Genomic DNA, 17986 nt, shown 5'->3' with positions numbered 1-17986 from the left:
AGCTTCATCCAGGGCACTTTGCAGGGTTTCATTGTAATGCTTCAGAGCAGAATCAGGACATGAGATGGAGGAGATTGGGGCCAATGAGGACTGCAAGTTCTTCATAAGTTTCTGGGTGTTAATGGCCTGTATGTTTCTATAAGTGTGGAAAGTGGGGGTGACCTGAGCGGGATGGCAGTTCTTGATAGAGAATGAAAGAAGGTTGTGGTCAGAGAGCGGGAGAGGAGAGTTTGTGAAATCATCCACTGAGCAAAGCCGGGAGAAGACCAAGTCAAGGGAGCAATCTTATGCCTTGGCTTTAAAAATTCTATATTTTAATCGGATTGAGCATCTGTGGGATGTACTTGAACAACAAGTCTAATCCAGGAAAACCCCACCTCACAATTTGCAAGAGTTAAAAAGTAACTCTTATTTTAATATTTTGTTTCATTAATCAATAGTACAAATGAATATAAAAAACGTCATATATATTAGCAGAGAAATCAGCTTCTTTCTCCTCCTGGACTAATCATTCACTCTCAATTCATTGAAGACTGATTTTCCCATTACTGAGATAGGAGATGTCAGTTGCTGCTTATAAATGTCTATGGAGAGGGGAGGAGCTAGAACAGACACTCTGCTTCAAGTTCTCCTGAAACATCAAGTACATTTTAAACAAAGGCTGTTAGCTCCTTGGTGCCAGATGGAGGATACCTTCGGAAGTGTTGTTAAAGGGAACCTGTCACCATTTTTGTGTTATACCAGCTAAAAATATGATCTTGCTAAGCGTTTGCTATGCATTCCCTAAATACTTATGTAACCCCCTGACTCCCCCTGTATAGCCCTGAAAAACCTTTTTTGATTTATCCCACACTGTATTCTAATCGAGTTCGTCCAGTCCAATGGATGTGACTTCGGTCCATTCCACCCCTCCTCACGGCTGCTGCTCACCATCCTGGACATGGATTACGACTCCTGCGTCATCCTTATCACCCAGGGAGATTTTGCGCCTGCGCAGACAAATAGTGTCTGGCGCTTGTGCAGTATGCTTTGCCCAACTATGGGCAAAGCCAAAAAGCAGAAATGCGTATGCGTTGACAAACGTATTTCCGGTACATGGAAGTAGTTCCAGTACATGAACCGGAAATACATTTATTGGCACATCTGCACTTCTGCTTTTCGGCTTTGCCGATTAGAATACAGCACAGGAGAAATCAAAAAGGTTTTGGCACAAAACTAAAGTCATTTCAAATGGCAACTTTCTGGCTTTAAGAAACACTAAAATAAATCAAGAACAATTAATGTGGTAGTCAGTAATGGTTACTTTTTTTAACCAAGCATAGGGGAAAAATTATGGAATCACTCAATTCTGAGGAAAAAATTATGGAATAATGAAAACAAACAAACAAAAAAACACTCCAAAACATCACTAGTATTTTGTTGCACCACCTCTGGCTTTTATAACAGCTTGTAGTCTCTGAGGCATGGACTTAATGAGTGTCAAACAGTACTCTTCATCAATCTGGCTCCAACGTTCTCTGATTGCTGTTGCCAGATCAGCTTTGCAGGTTGGAGCCTTGTCATGGACTATTTTCTTCAACTTCCACCAAAGATTTTCAATTGGATTGAGATCCGGACTATTTGCAGGCCATGACATTGACCTTATGTGTCTTTTTTCAAGAAATGTTTTCACAATTTTTGCTCTATGGCAGTATACATCATCATCTTGATGTCATTTCATCATCACCAAACATCCTTTCAATTAATAGGATAAGAAAAGTGTCCAAAATATCAACATAAACTTTTGCATTTATTGAAGATGTAATGACAGCCATCTCCCTAGTGCCTTTACCTGACATGCAGCCCCATATCATCAATGACTGTGGAAATTTACATGTTCTCTTCAGACAGACATCTTTATAAATCTCATTGGAATGGCACCAAACAAAAGTTCCAGCATCGTCACCTTACCCAATGCAGATTCGTGATTCATCACTGAATATGACTTTCTTCCTGTCATCCACAGTCCACGATTGCTTTTCCTTAGCCCATTGTAACCTTGTTTTTTTCTGTTTGGTGTTAATGATGGCTTTCATTTAGCTTTTCTGTATGTAAATCCCATTTCCTTACAGTCTGGTCACAGACATTATTATGCATTTCCTGTTTTGGAGACATATTGCTTTAAGTTTTAGTTTTTATTAAGTCTTGATGATTTGATGTCTTCCTTGGTCTACCAGTATGTTTGCCTTTAACAACCTTCCAATGTTGTTTGTATTTGGTCCAGGTTTTAGACACAGCCGACTGTGAACAACCAACATCTTTTGCAACATTGCGTGATATTTACCCTCTTTTCAGAGTTTAATAATCCTCTCCTTTGTTTCAATTGACATCTCTCCTGTTGGTGGCCATGATTCATGTCAGTCCACTTGGTGCAATAGCTCTCCAAGGTGTGATCACTCCTTTTTAGATGCAGACTAACAAGCAGTTCTAATTTGATGCAGATGTTATTTTTGGGTATGAAAATTTACAGGGTGATTCCATAATTTTTTCCTCAGAATTGAGTGATTCCATAATTTTTCCCTATGCTTGGTTATAAAAAGTAACCATTACTGACTACCACATTTTTTGTTCTTGATTTCTTTTAGTGTTTCTTAAAGCCAGAAAGTTGCCATTTGAAATGACTTTAGTTTTGTGCCATGTCTGTGATCTGCTTTTTTTCTATAAAATTTAACAACTGAATGAACATCCTCCAAAGCCGGTGATTCCATAATTTTTGCCAGGGGTTGTAAGTATTTAGGGAATGCATAGCAAACGCTTAGTAAGACTATATGTTTAGCTAGTATGACACAAAAATGGTGACAGGTTCCCTTTAAGTCCACATCATGGCTGTTTTGGCAGAATATAGGTTTTAATATTATGGCTGTTTGGGATACTTAGCAACATAACTGCAAAACAAATGTATGATATTTAACATGAAATCATGAACATGAGCAGCATGAAGAGATTAACAACTGATATTGTTGAGAGTTCACAAGGAGCTCTGCAATTCTCTGTTTATACCATTGACAGAACACGCTTACACGTTCACAATTAGTATACAATAATAAATACAGTAAATTTCCGTCACTACAACATTATGATGGTCCAGTAAATGTTACTGGCAAAAATTGTAAAATAATCTGGAATCTCACAAACTTGAAGTAAAAGGCTAACCGTGCAGAAAGAGCTGCAACCATTTCTATAGTACCTGTCCTCTGAGGATGGGAGTCCTTGAACCCTTAGCAATGACCTTTTATAAGGCACTAATCACATCGGTGTCAGAGGCCCTGTTAGGTATAAATGACAAAGGATCATCATCAATGAAAGTGGTCAAGTGATACAGCAAAACCCAATGTGAACCCAGCCAAAAAGTCTGGAAGCATTGTCTCAGCATTTGCAATGATGTCGAATCCAGCATCATTTACACATTTCTTACCGGAACTTTTATGCTTGTGGTAAAACTTGAATTCACATGAAGTTAAGATTTACTTTCAGTCAATTAGTGCGAGGCCATTTGTATAATGACCAAGGAAAAGTAGCCTGCTACTTGTGTTTCTATAGCTGTTGTACATTTACGTTCATATGGTCAGGGGTAGATAACACCGGTATGCAAAAATTGGGTTTATGAACATTTTTTCAAATCTAATCACTGATTCTTATGTTTTATGCCCTGATTTAAAAAAAAAAAACACTTCTATTTTTAACCATCACATACGGATTTTGCACAAAAAGCGGGGGAAATTACATATAAGCGAGCTGAAAAACAAAAATCTTTATTGTAGTCATTGTTTATACAATATTATATAAAAAAAATTCTGCAACTTGATTGAAAATTCATTCTTGCGCCTTTTCCTTTTCTCTTCAAATCTTCAAAGCTGCTCTTGATACCATTTGTCTTATAGAAGGCCTGCAAATCTTCTCTGTGAAGCATCCAGCTGTAGTCCCCCATCATATTCACGTTCCATCTACCTTGGTATCATCATTTCTTCTCATTGATATCCTGATTACATTTTTCTCCTTGCTCTTCGCTTACAGCACCAAGGTTTTCATGAAAGTAGTCCAAATGATTAGAATCAGTAACAGAAATCCAATGTTAAAATTGTGAATGAGCCCCAGAGTAATTCAATGGAGCTAATTCAGAGCTTTTCATTTGTCAATCTGTCCAAAGTTAGAAAACTTTGGCCTGAGAGTATACAGTATCAGTTAATGTTTCCTAATCTTAGGCTGTCAGAGCCACCTGAAATAGGAAAATAGAGAGTCGCAGAATACATAGTTGTTCAGCACTTTGATTTTTTTTAATTGCTAAAGTCGCACCAATATTTCACACATTAATGTCAGGCCATGTTCACACGTTCAGTAATTGGTGAGTTTTTTACCTCAGTATTTGAGGAGTGGGAGAGTAATTCAGCAGTGGTGACGTGTTTCTATTACACTTTCCTCTGACTGTTCCACTCCTGATTTTAGCTTACAAATACTGATGTAACATACTGACCAAATACTCAACGTGTGCACGTGGCCTTAATCCCTTTCCAACATATAGTTATGTCTAAGGTGGCCTCCTATTTGCCGCAGGCTCTGGTGATAAGCCCGCAACTTTTCCGGCACATGTCAGCTGATTTTATCAGCTGACATGTGCCCCTAACAGTCTTGGGTGGAATCGCGATCCAATCGCGGCTGTTAACATATTAAATTATGCTGCTAATCTCTTACAGTGGCATTTAACATGATCGCGCCAGAAGCGCATCACTAATCCCGCCCATCGGCGCCCGTGTCACATGACCGCAGGTCGCTGATGGGTTGGCATGGCAACCCAAGTTCTGCAGCAGACCCCTGTAGTTGTCATTGCCAGAGCAAAGAGTTGAAGCCCTGCTCTGTGTAGCACAAGCAACTGGATGGTCGCAGCTGCTAGTCTCCCATGAAAACTATTGAAGCAAGTAAAAAAAATAAAAAAATGTTTTCAAAAATATTGAAAAAATAAAAAAATATAAAAGTTCAAATCACCCCCCATTTAACCCATTCAAAATGAAACAATAAAAAAATACACATATTTGATAGTGCTGAGTTCAGAATTGCCCAATCTATCAATATATAAAAAGAATTGGTAAATGGCGTAACGAGAAAAAAAATCAAACCTCCAGAATTACGTTTTTTTGGTCACCGCAACATTAGATTAAAATGCAATAATGGTTGATCAAAAATCATATCTACACCAAAATAATATCAATAAAAACATCAGCTCGGCACACAAAAAAATAAGCCCTTACCCTGCCCCAGACCAGGAAAAATGGAGATGCTATGGGTCTTGGAATATGGCAACTTTTTTTTAGAAAATATGGATTTTATTGTCACCACTGAAATAAAAAATAACCTATACATGTTTGGTATCTATGAACTTGTAATGACCTGGAGAATCATAATCGCAGGTCAGTTTTAGCATTTAGTAAACATGATAAAAAAGCAAAGCAAAAAACAATTGTGGAATTGCACTTTTTTCAATTTCACTGCACTTTGAATTTTTTCCCCCATTTTCCAGTACACTATATGGCAAATCAATGGTGTCATTCAAAAGTACAACTCGTCCCACAAAAAAAAAAGTCCTCACATGGCCAAAAACTGACAGAAAAATAAAAAGATCTATGGGAAGAAGAAGAAGAGCAAAAAATGAAAAGTCAAAAATGGGAAAACGCATGGTGGTGAAGGGGTTAAAGTGCACAAATACATCAACAAACCTATTTTTGGGAAAAATGCTGTTTGTAGTTGTTCACCTGTACATTACTTTAATACTAAAGGTGCGGCCCTATATATTTTTTTCAGTATACATTGGGGGCCCTCCAGGTATCAGCACCCTTATTTGCACATCGTTCCCAGACAAGGTTTTAATTGAGAGCTACGCTTAGTTTTCTTTCACTTACCCATTCTGATGAGGCCTGGTTTGGCACATGGAGAGGTAGGACAATTGTGATGGGGACCATCCATATATAGGTATATCTTCAGAAATGCTAACAAAGTACTTTCCATTTTTAACTTACTAGCAATATTGGGGTTCATGTATTTATTAATCGCAGTGTGCTGATGCATCGTGTATGTATGTTTGTATATTGACCACATAGCATATTTGTGCACCTGTACATTAGTTTAATGCTAAAGGTGTGTGGGCCATTTTTTTGTAATATATAGTACATTACAGAGGAAGACGTTATTCAGCAATCACCAAGAGGAGGGAGGGTCCTGCAGGAAGCTTGCAGTCCATGAGGAAGTATAACATATATTACAAGTAGAACACATATTAGATATTTTTCCATTTCATTTGAAAAAAATTAACTCATTTAGAAATTGATGGCAGCAACTCATATAAAAAAAGTTGGGCCCTTGCTATGTCTACCATTGTGTATCATCCAATCTTCTTTTTACAAGTTTATAAATGGCTGGGAGATGAAGAGACCAATTGTTGGCATTTTGGCAGAATAATGTTGTCCCATTCTTGACTCGTGTAGGATTCTAGCTGCTCAAAAGTCCAGGTTGTCTTTGCTGAATTTTTGACTCATGTAGGATTCTAGCTGCTGAAGTCCAGGTTGTCTTTGCTGAATTTTTGACTCATGTAGGATTCTAGCTGCTGAAGTCCAGGTTGTTTTTGCTGAATTTTTTGTTTCATAATGCTCCAAATGTTTTCAATTGGTGAAAGATCTGGACAGCCATGCTGTTGTCATGGATACATTATGTGGTTTAGCGTTACCTTGCTAAATTATGCAAGGACTTAAATAAAATAATAAATAAAGGTTGTTTGGGTGAGAACATATCTTCTAAAACCTCTATATAATGCTCACCATGGATAATGCCTTTCAATATGTGTCAGCTACTCATGCCATAGGTACTAATGCATACCAATATCATCAGAGATGAAGGCTTTTGAAATGTGTGCTGATAACAAGCTGGATGGTCCCTCTCCTCTTGAGTTTCAGGACACTGCATTCATGGTTTCCATAAAGAATTTAAAATTTCGATTCATCTGACCACAGAATAGTTTTCCATTTTGTCTCACCCTATTTTAGATTAGTATTGGCCCAGAGAAGACGGCAACATTTCTGAATTGTGCGATTATATGGCTTTTTCTTTGCATGGCAGAACTTTCACATGTATTTATGGATTGCACAACAAACTGTTTTCACAGACTAAGGCCGGCGTCACACTCAGCGTATGAAAATACGGTCCGTATTTTACGGCCGTAATACGCAGAAATGTTCCCAAAATAGTGATCCGTGTGTCATCCGTAGGCAGGGTGTGGCAGCGTATTTTGCGCATGGCATCCTCTGTATGAAATCCGTATGGCATCCGTTCTGCGATATTTTCTTGCAGGCTTGCAAAACCGACATCTAATGGATTTATGTGCTCAAATGTTCGTTAAAACATATATACAGTATATATATACATATATATATATGTCATTGAGACACACATATATATATATATATATATATATATATATATATATATATATATATACACACACTGTATTTATATTTAATTCAGCGCGAGATATGTGAAAAGCCGGTAATTCAATTGCCGGCTTTTTCTTTCTCCTTCACAAACCCGACAGGATACGAGACATGGTTTACATACAGTAGACCATCTCATATCCCTTTTTTTTTGCATATTCCACACTACTAATGTTAGTAGTGTGTATGTGCAAAATTTGGGTGCTGTAGCTTGTAAAATAAAGGGTTAAATCGCAGAAAAAATTGGCATGGACTCCCGCGCAATTTTCTCCGCCAGAGTGGTAAAGCCAGTGACTGAGGGCAGATATTAATAGCCTAGAGAGGGTCCATGGTTATTGGCCCCCCCTGGCTAAAAACATCTGCCCCCAGCTACCCCAAAAAAGGCACATCTGGAAGATGCACCTATTCTGGCACTTGGCCACTCTCTTCCCATTCCCGTGTAGCAGTGGGATATGGGGTAATGAAGGGTTAATGTCACCTTGCTATTGTAAGGTGACATTAAGCCAGATTAATAATGGAGAGGCGTCAATTATAACACCTATCCATTATTAATCCAATATTACGAAATGGTTAATAAAACACACACACATTATTTAAAAGTATTTTAATGAAATAAAGACACAGGGTGTTGTAATATTTTATTATACTGGTAATCCACCTGAAGACCCTCGTCCTGTAAAAAAGGTAAAATAAAAAATCAACAATATCTCATACCTTCCGTCGTTCTGTCAGTCCCACGATGTAAATCCATCTGAAGGGGTTAAATCATTTTACAGCCAGGAGCTGTGCTAATGCAGTCGCTCCTGTCTGTAAAATGTTGTGAATGAATGTAATGCAGGGGAATGTCCTGTAGTTACCTTGAGTTGCAGTGATGCGCCCCCTGCTGGATGTCCTCATATGAACTCGAGCGTGGGAATTTACCCATAGCCCCTACATCCATGTCTTCTGCCATCTCCAGTTGAACTTGATGGACATACTGTGCGTTTCTTTTTTATTAAGACTAGTAACTGTCGTTTTGAAAAAGATTTTGACTTCCTCCATGAAGCCCTGCCCACGGCCGCACCTCAGCCGCTCAGCTCTGCCTATGTCTGCATGTGGCCTGCGTACCTATCTTTAACATAAGGTACGCAGGTCGTGTGGATGTATGCGGATGCCTCCGCATGCGTCGTTTTGAGGATGCAGCGACCCACGTCGAACGAACCTTGTTGGAATTTCTTTTTTTCTCTGCACCGTCAAAACGACGCATGTGGAGGCATCCGCATACATCCGCACGACCTGCGTACCTAGTGTTAAAGATAGGTACGCAGGACTCATGTGGACGTAGGTGGAGCTGAGCAGCAGAGAAGCCCCGTGGGCGGGGCTTCTTGGAGGAAGTCAGCAGCCCTCCGCAGCTCAGCAAAACACTAGTGTGAAACTAGCCATAGAACACAGCATTTTAGGTTATTTTAATTGTCAAAAATCACTAGAAACCTGATGGAAAAGTACTAATAGAAGTGCAAACAGAACAACAGATTATCAATTGAGGGACATTCAGTTCTACATTAACCATTTACTGAATTTGATCATGCATCAGCCATTCCTGCAGTGATGTAAATATATGGTCCAAGAGTAGCAAGGAATGAATGTAACTTGTTCTCTTCTATTCTCGGATACAATTGTGACAATTGATATCAGAAGTTTTGGGATTCCCTGAGCTAAATTTGGTCCAAACATAATATCAAGTATGAAACTGAATTTCAGTGGTATAAAATCATAGTGTAAATATATTTTGCTGTGACTTAAAATACATGGCTGCATTCTGTTGTTATGCTCATAGCTAGCTGATAGATCATGTCTTTATTAATTACATAATTTGTTTTCAAAATGTTAATTATTTTAAGAGAACCTTTCCTATTTCAAATTTCCAAAACTTTGCCTTGTCTGCCAACGTCTTCATTTTCCCAACTCTGTCACCTTTAAAGTCCAATACATAAAAATCTCTTTTGTTTTTTTTTTGTTGTTGCATTTTTTTTCTTTATAAGTTGCTTACAATTATATTCTTATTTTACCAAGTTATGACAAGATCATTCACAGGGTAAGTGATAACTTGATGATTGCTGGAGTTCTGACTCTAACGGGGCATTGAAATGCTTTTTTTTCAATATAATACATTTTTGTAGATGCTTCAATGCATTCAATGGCTAGGAAACTTTGGGAGATGGCAGAGTACAGAGCTCACTTATCTCACACAGACCCATAAGCAATGAATGGAGCCACTGATAATTCTAATGAGCCATTTCAGAGCCCTGTTCTCAGAATCTGTGGGTTCCCAGTAGCCAGACCTTCAGCTATCATCAAATTATCACCTGCAAGTAGCTAAAGTAACTTGCTAAGATGGAAATATCCTTAGACCTTTCCCCTGATTGAGCATGTTTAACTGGTCACATCATGCAATATTTGCTGCAGAGCAGGGTAAAATGAAGTTTATATTTTGAATTTCTCCTCTCCGTTATGGAGGTACTAACTTGTAAAGCTTACGTTATAATTTATGCTTTACATTTAAAAAAACTGACCGTCACATCCAAACATAGACTAAGTGTGAACAGGTGCTGAACCTAGAGTCACCAACTCATATACAGTCAAGTAAATAAGGTAGCACACTGCAGCGCTGAAACATGCAAACATGAAACATGAAAACTGAACTGCATTACTGCACTAGAAATATGAAAAATGAGAGCGTTTAGCGCATAAAAATGGCCAATTTTATGTGTCCCTGGTAGCCACTTTAGGGCATCTCTCGTATACCAGGTCCTACGCTTTCCTTTCCTCACTGAGAATAAACGTCTCCATCTGAATGGGTACCTGTGAAAACCTCTTCTTAGACTAACATTCTCTCTCTCTGTGAAGGGGTAATGGACCTGTTGCGATTAAATCACGTGCTGCAATGTAGTAGCTATACATAGTGAACTTTGGTTGCACAACCTGTGTTGCGGCCATAGTTTCCATGTAGCCCCAGCCTAATGGAAGTAATTTTCCATAGACTTTATGCTCTTAGGAGTAAGTGAAGGTTGTTGAACCAAGACCCCCACAAAACCTCCAATAACGGTTACATGTAAAAGATGGTAAAGCATATGATCAACCACTCAAATAATTCACTTATGCATCGCCAATCTTTGCTTGGCATGATGGAATTGCTATACAGCCATCAGGAATTGCCATGGAGGCCTTAGGGGTGAGAAACCTATGCTTTAGAAAAAATAACACACCTAGGAAATGCAAAGCCTTGTATAACACCTTTAAAAAAGGCCTTTGCCTTTTAAATTTTGGGACCCATAAAAAATGTTACCACAAGCCTTCCCTAGGTGTACAGAATGTTCTTGTCCTTAAAGTGTAATTGAATGCACTAGATGTATTGGAAAATGAAAGATGTACACAGAGATATATAAATGGCTTGGGCAGTTGCCGTCTCTGTAAGACAAAAACCAACAAATGAATACACTCTCAAAGTTCTTAGCTATTATTCCGCATGATATCAAATATAAAATTAAACTATATAATTACAAAAAATGCATTTTTGGGGTTGATTAAAAATAGGAGGGAATGAAGATGATGAAGAGAAAGGGAACGTTCCAGCTAAAGAGATCTCCCACTCGTTTACAAATTTAATTTCTGCTCATGAAGAAAAGTTTATTTTTTTTCTATAATTATTGCCACATCATTTACATATATATTGTATATGTTTTTTTACAGTTTGATGCTGATTGGAGCGGACAGACAACATCAAATGCAGTGAAGATTGTGAACTATCTTCTCCTTCTTGAGGATTTGTTTGGTGTACGAGAATGAGACACTTTCCTATTCTTTAATTCATAGTGTACACATGTCTGTAGTCCCAATGTGCTGTATATGATTAAAAACTGAAATGTATATATTTGTAGTTATGTCTGTGTGTGGTTTCCATAGGAGAAAATAGAATGTCCTAGGTGATAACCAGAGTTCTCCCTGCATTTCTGTTGTTTGCTGCCTGATACCTTTCGTTTGCCCTTGTCAGTGTCCATTAAAAAGAAAATGAACTAATGTTTTACTTATTATTATCCAAATGTTTTAGATCTAATTGGATACTCTTGAAAACCTCAGGGCAAATTTCCCATTTGTAGTCTATGCATGAATCCAAGACATAACAAAACTCACTGCGTAGATTATGTACTAGGCTTTTATTTGTTTTTTAATATTGTAAGAAAACCATCCAAACGCTTTATCATTGTTCTAAATCTGCTGCAAAATCTGGATTCATTTTCCATCCTAACTTGTACACCATTCATCATGCTTTTTGTGCAAATGTTGGACACATGGCAGTAAAGGACTGGGTAGAAAGGTTTATCATTATCAGTTTTTCTATTTTTACAGCCTGCACATATTGTAATTAGCAATATGAATTAAATGAATGCAAAACATTACAATGTTTTTGGGAGAAATCTTTCCTGTCTCAATTATTGGTGATCGGCCAATTTTTGGCTCATTGCAGTGAGAACACCGGTAAAGCTCTGTTCTGTTGGTATTATGTGGGGTTTTAGCTCTCTGGTTGTCACTTGGACATGTACAGGCACCAGGTTTTATGCAAAACAAAGTAAAGTTTATTGTCCTTCATAAACGTTTCAGCTTAAAAAAAAGGAAAATAGCTTTCTTCAGCACAAATGAATAACACACCAGACCTTTATTTTTGATAAAGCAAAACAAATTAAACGGTGTCACCAACTTGCTGTCACAGGCACTTCTCAGACTCTAACAAATACTATCTATCATGACGTGGATTTCTCCAGCCTCAGCACAACACCATCTATGGAGGTAACTCAGCTGTCTGCTATTAGGCTAGTAAGACCCAAACTGGAGTATGGGCACAACCTTTCCCTTCCAGGCTCTTTTGGTCGCTCCTAAATCCCAGACCCAAGATCCGGTCAAAATAAAACCATCTCAGTAACCTATTGTTTCTCCTGGGCCTTACATCACCTCGGTGACACATACTTGCCACCCAGGACCTTACCTCCAGCTTTCTTACAGTATATATTACTTGTAATTTATTGTGGCTATTTCAATTGCTAAGCTGGCTGTAACAGAGAAGGGGGCTGGCTTAGCTATTAATATAAGCAGTCAGCTGACTCTTCATGCACTATTTTTGTTATATGCTCACACTGGAAATGCTGCCCTGTGTTGAAGACCAGAAAACAGGAACCCAAGATGGAGTGACAACCAGTGGATGCACTAGTATATTGCTTATTATTTTATAGATGTTTTAGGCTACTTTCACACTAGCGTTAACTGCATTACGTCTCAAAACGTCTTTTTTTCGAAAAAACGCATCCAGCAAAAGTTTTTGCTGGATGCGTTTTTTCCCCATAGACTTGTATTGGCGACGGATTGCGACGGATTGACATACGTCGTGTACGTTTTACGATGTATGCGTCGAAATTTGGCGACACGTCGTCTCAAAAAAAGTTGATTGTAACGTTTTTTGTCTCCGCCTAAAAAACGTGTCGCGACGCATCCTGCGGCATACGTCATTGGCTGCAATGGAAGCCTATGAGCGACGGATGCGTCGGGACACGTCGTACGACGCAATACAGCGCTGCAATACGTTTTTTTTACACTGAGCATGCTCAGAAGCAGAATTTTGTTGCCAATTGGCCAGACACCCCCAAATCTATATAAACCTGGCCTGGGCCTTCAACCCCACATATGCCTGCAAGACCCAGAGAGGAGAAGACTGCCAGCAAGACCCCAGCCAGCAACAGGACACCAGCCAGCCACAAGACCCCAGCCAGCCACAAGACCCCAGCCAGCCACAAGACCCCAGCCAGCCACAAGACCCCAGCCACCATAGAGCCAGTGTGAGTATTGCAATGTTTGTGTGCATCTGTGTGCCTGTGCATTTCTGTGTGTATGAGGTACTACTGACTACAGCAAGAGCTTAAAACCTGAAGAGAACCTGAGGCCTGCCATCGTCCTGCACCAGCCAGTGCAATGCTAGAGTCCAGATCCACCATGATGCCAGCCACTGTGAAGACCTGCTGCTTCAGCCAAAGGATTGTCAGCCTTTTGTATGTGTGTGTGTGTGTGTGTGTGTGTGTGTGTATGCGTCTTCTGATTGGGTTCACCTTTCTGCCTTTGTTGTACATATGTGTATTTGCATAAAGCTATGTGCGTGCATGTGTATGTGTGTATTTTTGAACGGCTGTGTGCTTTTGTATCATGTGCCTGCACCTTATTATGCCTTTGCCAATCTTATGCCTGTTCATGTGGGAGGGTATGTGTCAATGTTCAGGATTGCATCAGGATTTTCCATCAGTATTTGTACGCCAAAATCAGGAGTGGGTGATAAAAGCAAAAGTGTGCCTGTTTTCCTATTATACTTTCCCTAATTGTTACACTCCTGGTTTTGGCGTACAAATACTGATGGAAAATCCTGACCAAATCCTGATGGGATCCGGAATGTGGACACATACCATGCATGTTTGTGTGCGTCTTGTTGATTGCATGTGCATTTGTCCATGCTTTAATTGGTTAATTGCCTTTTTCTGATGTATTGACTGTATAGTGGTCTGTGCAGCATGTGGTTTAAATGTGTATTTTTTTGTTTTTTTTTTTAAATCTGATGGGTTTTTTTAAAAAGTCTAGCGGTCTGCAGCTTGTGGTTTGAATGTGTGAGTGTGGTGTTTTTTTTCTATTTAAAAGTGTTGATTTTATTTTACTGTTAAAACCATTTGCAGTTGATGTACTTGTATTTAAAATAAAGAGCATGTCAGCTCCTAATTGTGATTTAAAAAAAAAAGAGTGAAAAAAAAAGAAAATAATAAAATGTTTGTTAAAACAAATGTCCGTAGTATCATTTCATAAAGGTAAATTTAAAACTGGTGTTTGTACCAATGGTTACACATGCAATACAGAGTTGGTTGAGGGCTTATTTTTTAATAAAGGTTATACTGTAAATTTTTTTTTTTGGGGGGGGAGGTGATTTTTTCAAATAAAATGTGGCAAATATATTTTTGCATGGTGGGTTCACATTTCAAAATTTTTTTTTTTTAGGGACATGGAAATTAATGGTATAACGTGCCTCTTTTTTTGGGTTTTGGTGTTCACCTTTAATGAACATTTCTCACATCATTTTAGCAGGGTGTTAATCTTTAAACATTGCCTACTTCGGGGGGTAGTCTAACTATAAATACATTATACTTATTACAGATACACCAGGGACCACATCCAGTGAGCAGCCCACCAGGACCACAGCCACACATCTTTAAAAGTAAGTTTTGAAGACCCCAAATCTGCTGCTTCAATGTGTAGAGCAGATTGCAAGTGTCTTTTAACTTACAGAGACACCAGGACCACAGCCGCCGCCTGTCAGCCCAGGACCACAGCCGCCGCCTGTCAGCCCAGGACCAGCCCACCAGGACCACAGCCACAAATCTTTCAAAGTAAGTTTTGAAGACCCCAAATCTGCTGCTTCAATGTGTAGAGCAGATTGCAAGTGTCTTTTAACTTACAGAGACACCAGGACCACAGCCACCGGCCTTGCTTCCACAACAATGTCCTCTTCTGACAGCCCTCCTCCACAGCAACAGCGTGTATCGGTAAGTTAACACAAATTTTTTTTTTTATTAACTTTTTTTTTGATCACTACATGCATACATTATGTTTCAACAGGAAGCTGAATCAGATGAGGAGCTGTCAGAAGGGGGCGAGATGGGTGGAGAGATGCAAGTGGAGGAGGAACCAAGTGTAAGTAGTGGGGAAACAGTTGCTTCGCACATCACACTGCACCATACACAAAACAGATTTTCATACATAACTAAACACAGAAAATAAATGCCTACATTACTGAGAATTTGTTTCCTTTATTTCAGGCTGCTGCTGCTGCTCCTGCTGCTGCCGTTGAAGGTTCTCCCAGACACTCCCAGAGTCGGCGGACTCGTCGCCGCGGTCGGCCATCAGTGAGTTTTTTTTTGGGGGGGGAGGGGGATTCTATTGGTACTTTAGTGTTTCAGTGTACTAATTTGTTTGTTTTTCTTCTTTTTTTTTGGCACAGGCTTCACAGCGTGCTCCCGCAGTAGATGACGATGACGATGATGACATCGACATAGATGATCTCATCGAGGAGGTTCGCGAGCGGGAGCCGCTGTGGAACATGGCTGACCGCAGGCATGCCGATACCGGTGTCACCCGTCAGCTCTGGGACGAAGTGTGTCACAACCTCTTTCCAAGGTGGAAGAGCCTTCATCCTCAGCAGCTGAGCAAACTAGGTAAGTATTCACTTTCCAGTGATGTTTTGAGCTGACTGTAATGTATTGCATTTACCAATTTATTTTTTTTTCTTTTCATTCTTGTCTTCACAGTTGGAAAGGTTAGGAAGCGGTGGCGGTCACTGAGGGATCGCTTTAAGAGGGAATTCAACGCGGAGATGCAGGCCCCGAGTGGCTCTGCAGGAAGGAAGAGGAGCAAATACAAACACGGCCAGGCCCTCTCCTTCCTGAGGCGAACAATGCTGAGCAGAGTGTAAGTATTCTACAGTCCACTAATAACCATGTTAACCTGTCTACTTAGTTTGCTTTCAGTCAGGGCTTTTTCATATCAATGTATTAATTTCTTTTGTTTTTTCTTTCACAGCACCTTCTCCAGCCACCAGGCGCCTGCATCTTCCTCTGCGCCCTCTGGAGCGATCCCTCCTGAGTCCGCCACTGAGGGCCACGTCGGTAGGCCCCACACCACTGTCCCCTCCTCTGACCCCTCTGTCCCCTCCTCTGACCCCTCTATCCCCTCCACTTCATCCGCCCCAAGCAGTGGAGCATTATTGCAGGCTTCATTGCTCGCATGTGATGCTGAACAGTTAGCGTTCCCTTTACCCCACCCCTCTGATCCTGCCACCTCGAGACCACCATTAGGTTCGTGGCGTCAGCGACAGAGGGGTCAGGAAAGGAGCTATGCTCCTGAATTCTTACACCTGAATGCATCCTTCCAAGGCTCTTTCAAAATTTTGGGAGAGCAAGTGACTGCTGGTTTCAACATGGTGCAATCCCGCATCAGTGAAACAAGCCTGGAAACCAGCAGTCGCTTGGATAGGCTGCATTCAGCTGTAAGTCCCGATCCGGCCAATATTTTTTTTCAATCCATGCTCAGGAGCATGGAGAAGCTTTCTTTTGAGCAACAGATGCGGGTAATATATACCTGCCATAATGCTCTACTGCAGGCCGTTAATGACCCCCAATCTACCCACACACCTCCCCACACCTCCACTCCAATTCCACCCCAGGCCCCACCCCAGGCCCCATTTCCACACCATACCCCCCATTACCAAACCCAGCCCCAATACCCACACCAGCACCATTACCAAACCCAGCCCCAATCCCCACACCAGCACCATTACCAAACCCAGCCACAAACCCCACGCCAGCCCCATTACCCAACCCAGTCCCACTACCCTACCCAGTCACAATACCCAACCCAGTCCCCACAACCATCCCGGCCCCCAGACCAAATTCCTTCCCCAATGTTTTCTTTACCCAGCTTTTCTCTTCCCCCTACCCCAACACCACCCCCCTCTGGTCAGCCTCTTGGTTCCCCCCCCCCTTCCACTGCACCCCAAACAAGTAGGGTTTCCCCACCTACCGACGTGGTCCAACCTTCCTGCCCCTCCTCCCCTAGTATCTCCACCTTACACTTTGAAGACCTTTAATAATGTATTGTTATTGTTTGTTAATATTTGAAAAAAATAAATTTAGCAAATTGTTTTCAAAAAAATTGGGAAATAAAAAATATCTTGTTTTGTCAAAAAAAAAAAAATATTAAAAAAAAAAGAGTTAAAATAAAATTTTCTCTGATTTAAATTCTATTCTTTGTGTGTGTGTGGATTTATTAAGGTAATATAATAAAAAAGGTTTAATAAAAACAAACACCAGACATGTGAAAGGTATAACATAATGGTTTTACTAGCAAGAAAACCACGCTTTTGGGCCTTTTTTTTTTTTTTTTTGTTTTGGTAGAAACACATTTTTTACATAAACAAAACACATGGGAAACAGGTTACACAATCATGTCTTGCCACGGGATCCGCCCGACAGGTGAGACAAAATAATCGGCAAACTGGTCCCTCATCCTTGTAACTGAACCTGTAGAGCGAACCGAGCTGCTGAGGTAGTCCCACAAGGTGGTCTCCAACTCTTCATCATCCAAGGAAACGGGCTCCTTTGAAAGGACAAAGTTGTGGAGCACCACACAGGCTTTAACTACCTCATCTATAGTTGTTGTTTTCAGTTTGATAGCCGTCAGCAGAACTCGCCACTTCGCCGTCAATATGCCAAAGGAACACTCCACTACTCTTCGTGCTCTAGTAAGCCGGTAATTAAAGACCCGCTTGGTATGGTTTAAGTTCCGGCTACTGTACGGTTTCAGTAGGAGCGGCGACAGTTGAAAGGCTTCATCACCTACAAAGACATATTCCAGGGCTG

The 17986-nt window shown here is 40.2% G+C and overlaps 1 protein-coding gene across 2 annotated transcripts in view; it reads left to right on the top strand.

Annotated features, from left to right (window-relative positions):
- EFHC2 (EF-hand domain containing 2) overlaps positions 1-11419 on the top strand; it is a 109983-nt gene extending 98564 nt beyond the window's left edge. For both annotated transcript variants that reach the window (XM_077294824.1, XM_077294823.1), the window contains exon 15: positions 11241-11419. In XM_077294824.1, coding sequence (XP_077150939.1) covers positions 11241-11336 — 96 coding nt within the window. In that variant the 3' untranslated portion in view covers positions 11337-11419. The remainder of the gene's footprint in view (positions 1-11240) is intronic.
- The last annotated feature ends 6567 nt before the right edge of the window (positions 11420-17986 follow it).

Source organism: Ranitomeya variabilis, chromosome 3 (genome assembly GCF_051348905.1).
Source record: "Ranitomeya variabilis isolate aRanVar5 chromosome 3, aRanVar5.hap1, whole genome shotgun sequence".
In the NCBI taxonomy this organism is placed as follows: Eukaryota; Metazoa; Chordata; class Amphibia; order Anura; family Dendrobatidae; genus Ranitomeya; species Ranitomeya variabilis.
Note: the sequence above shows the minus strand (reverse complement) of the source record. Positions and strands in the feature narration are given on the sequence as shown.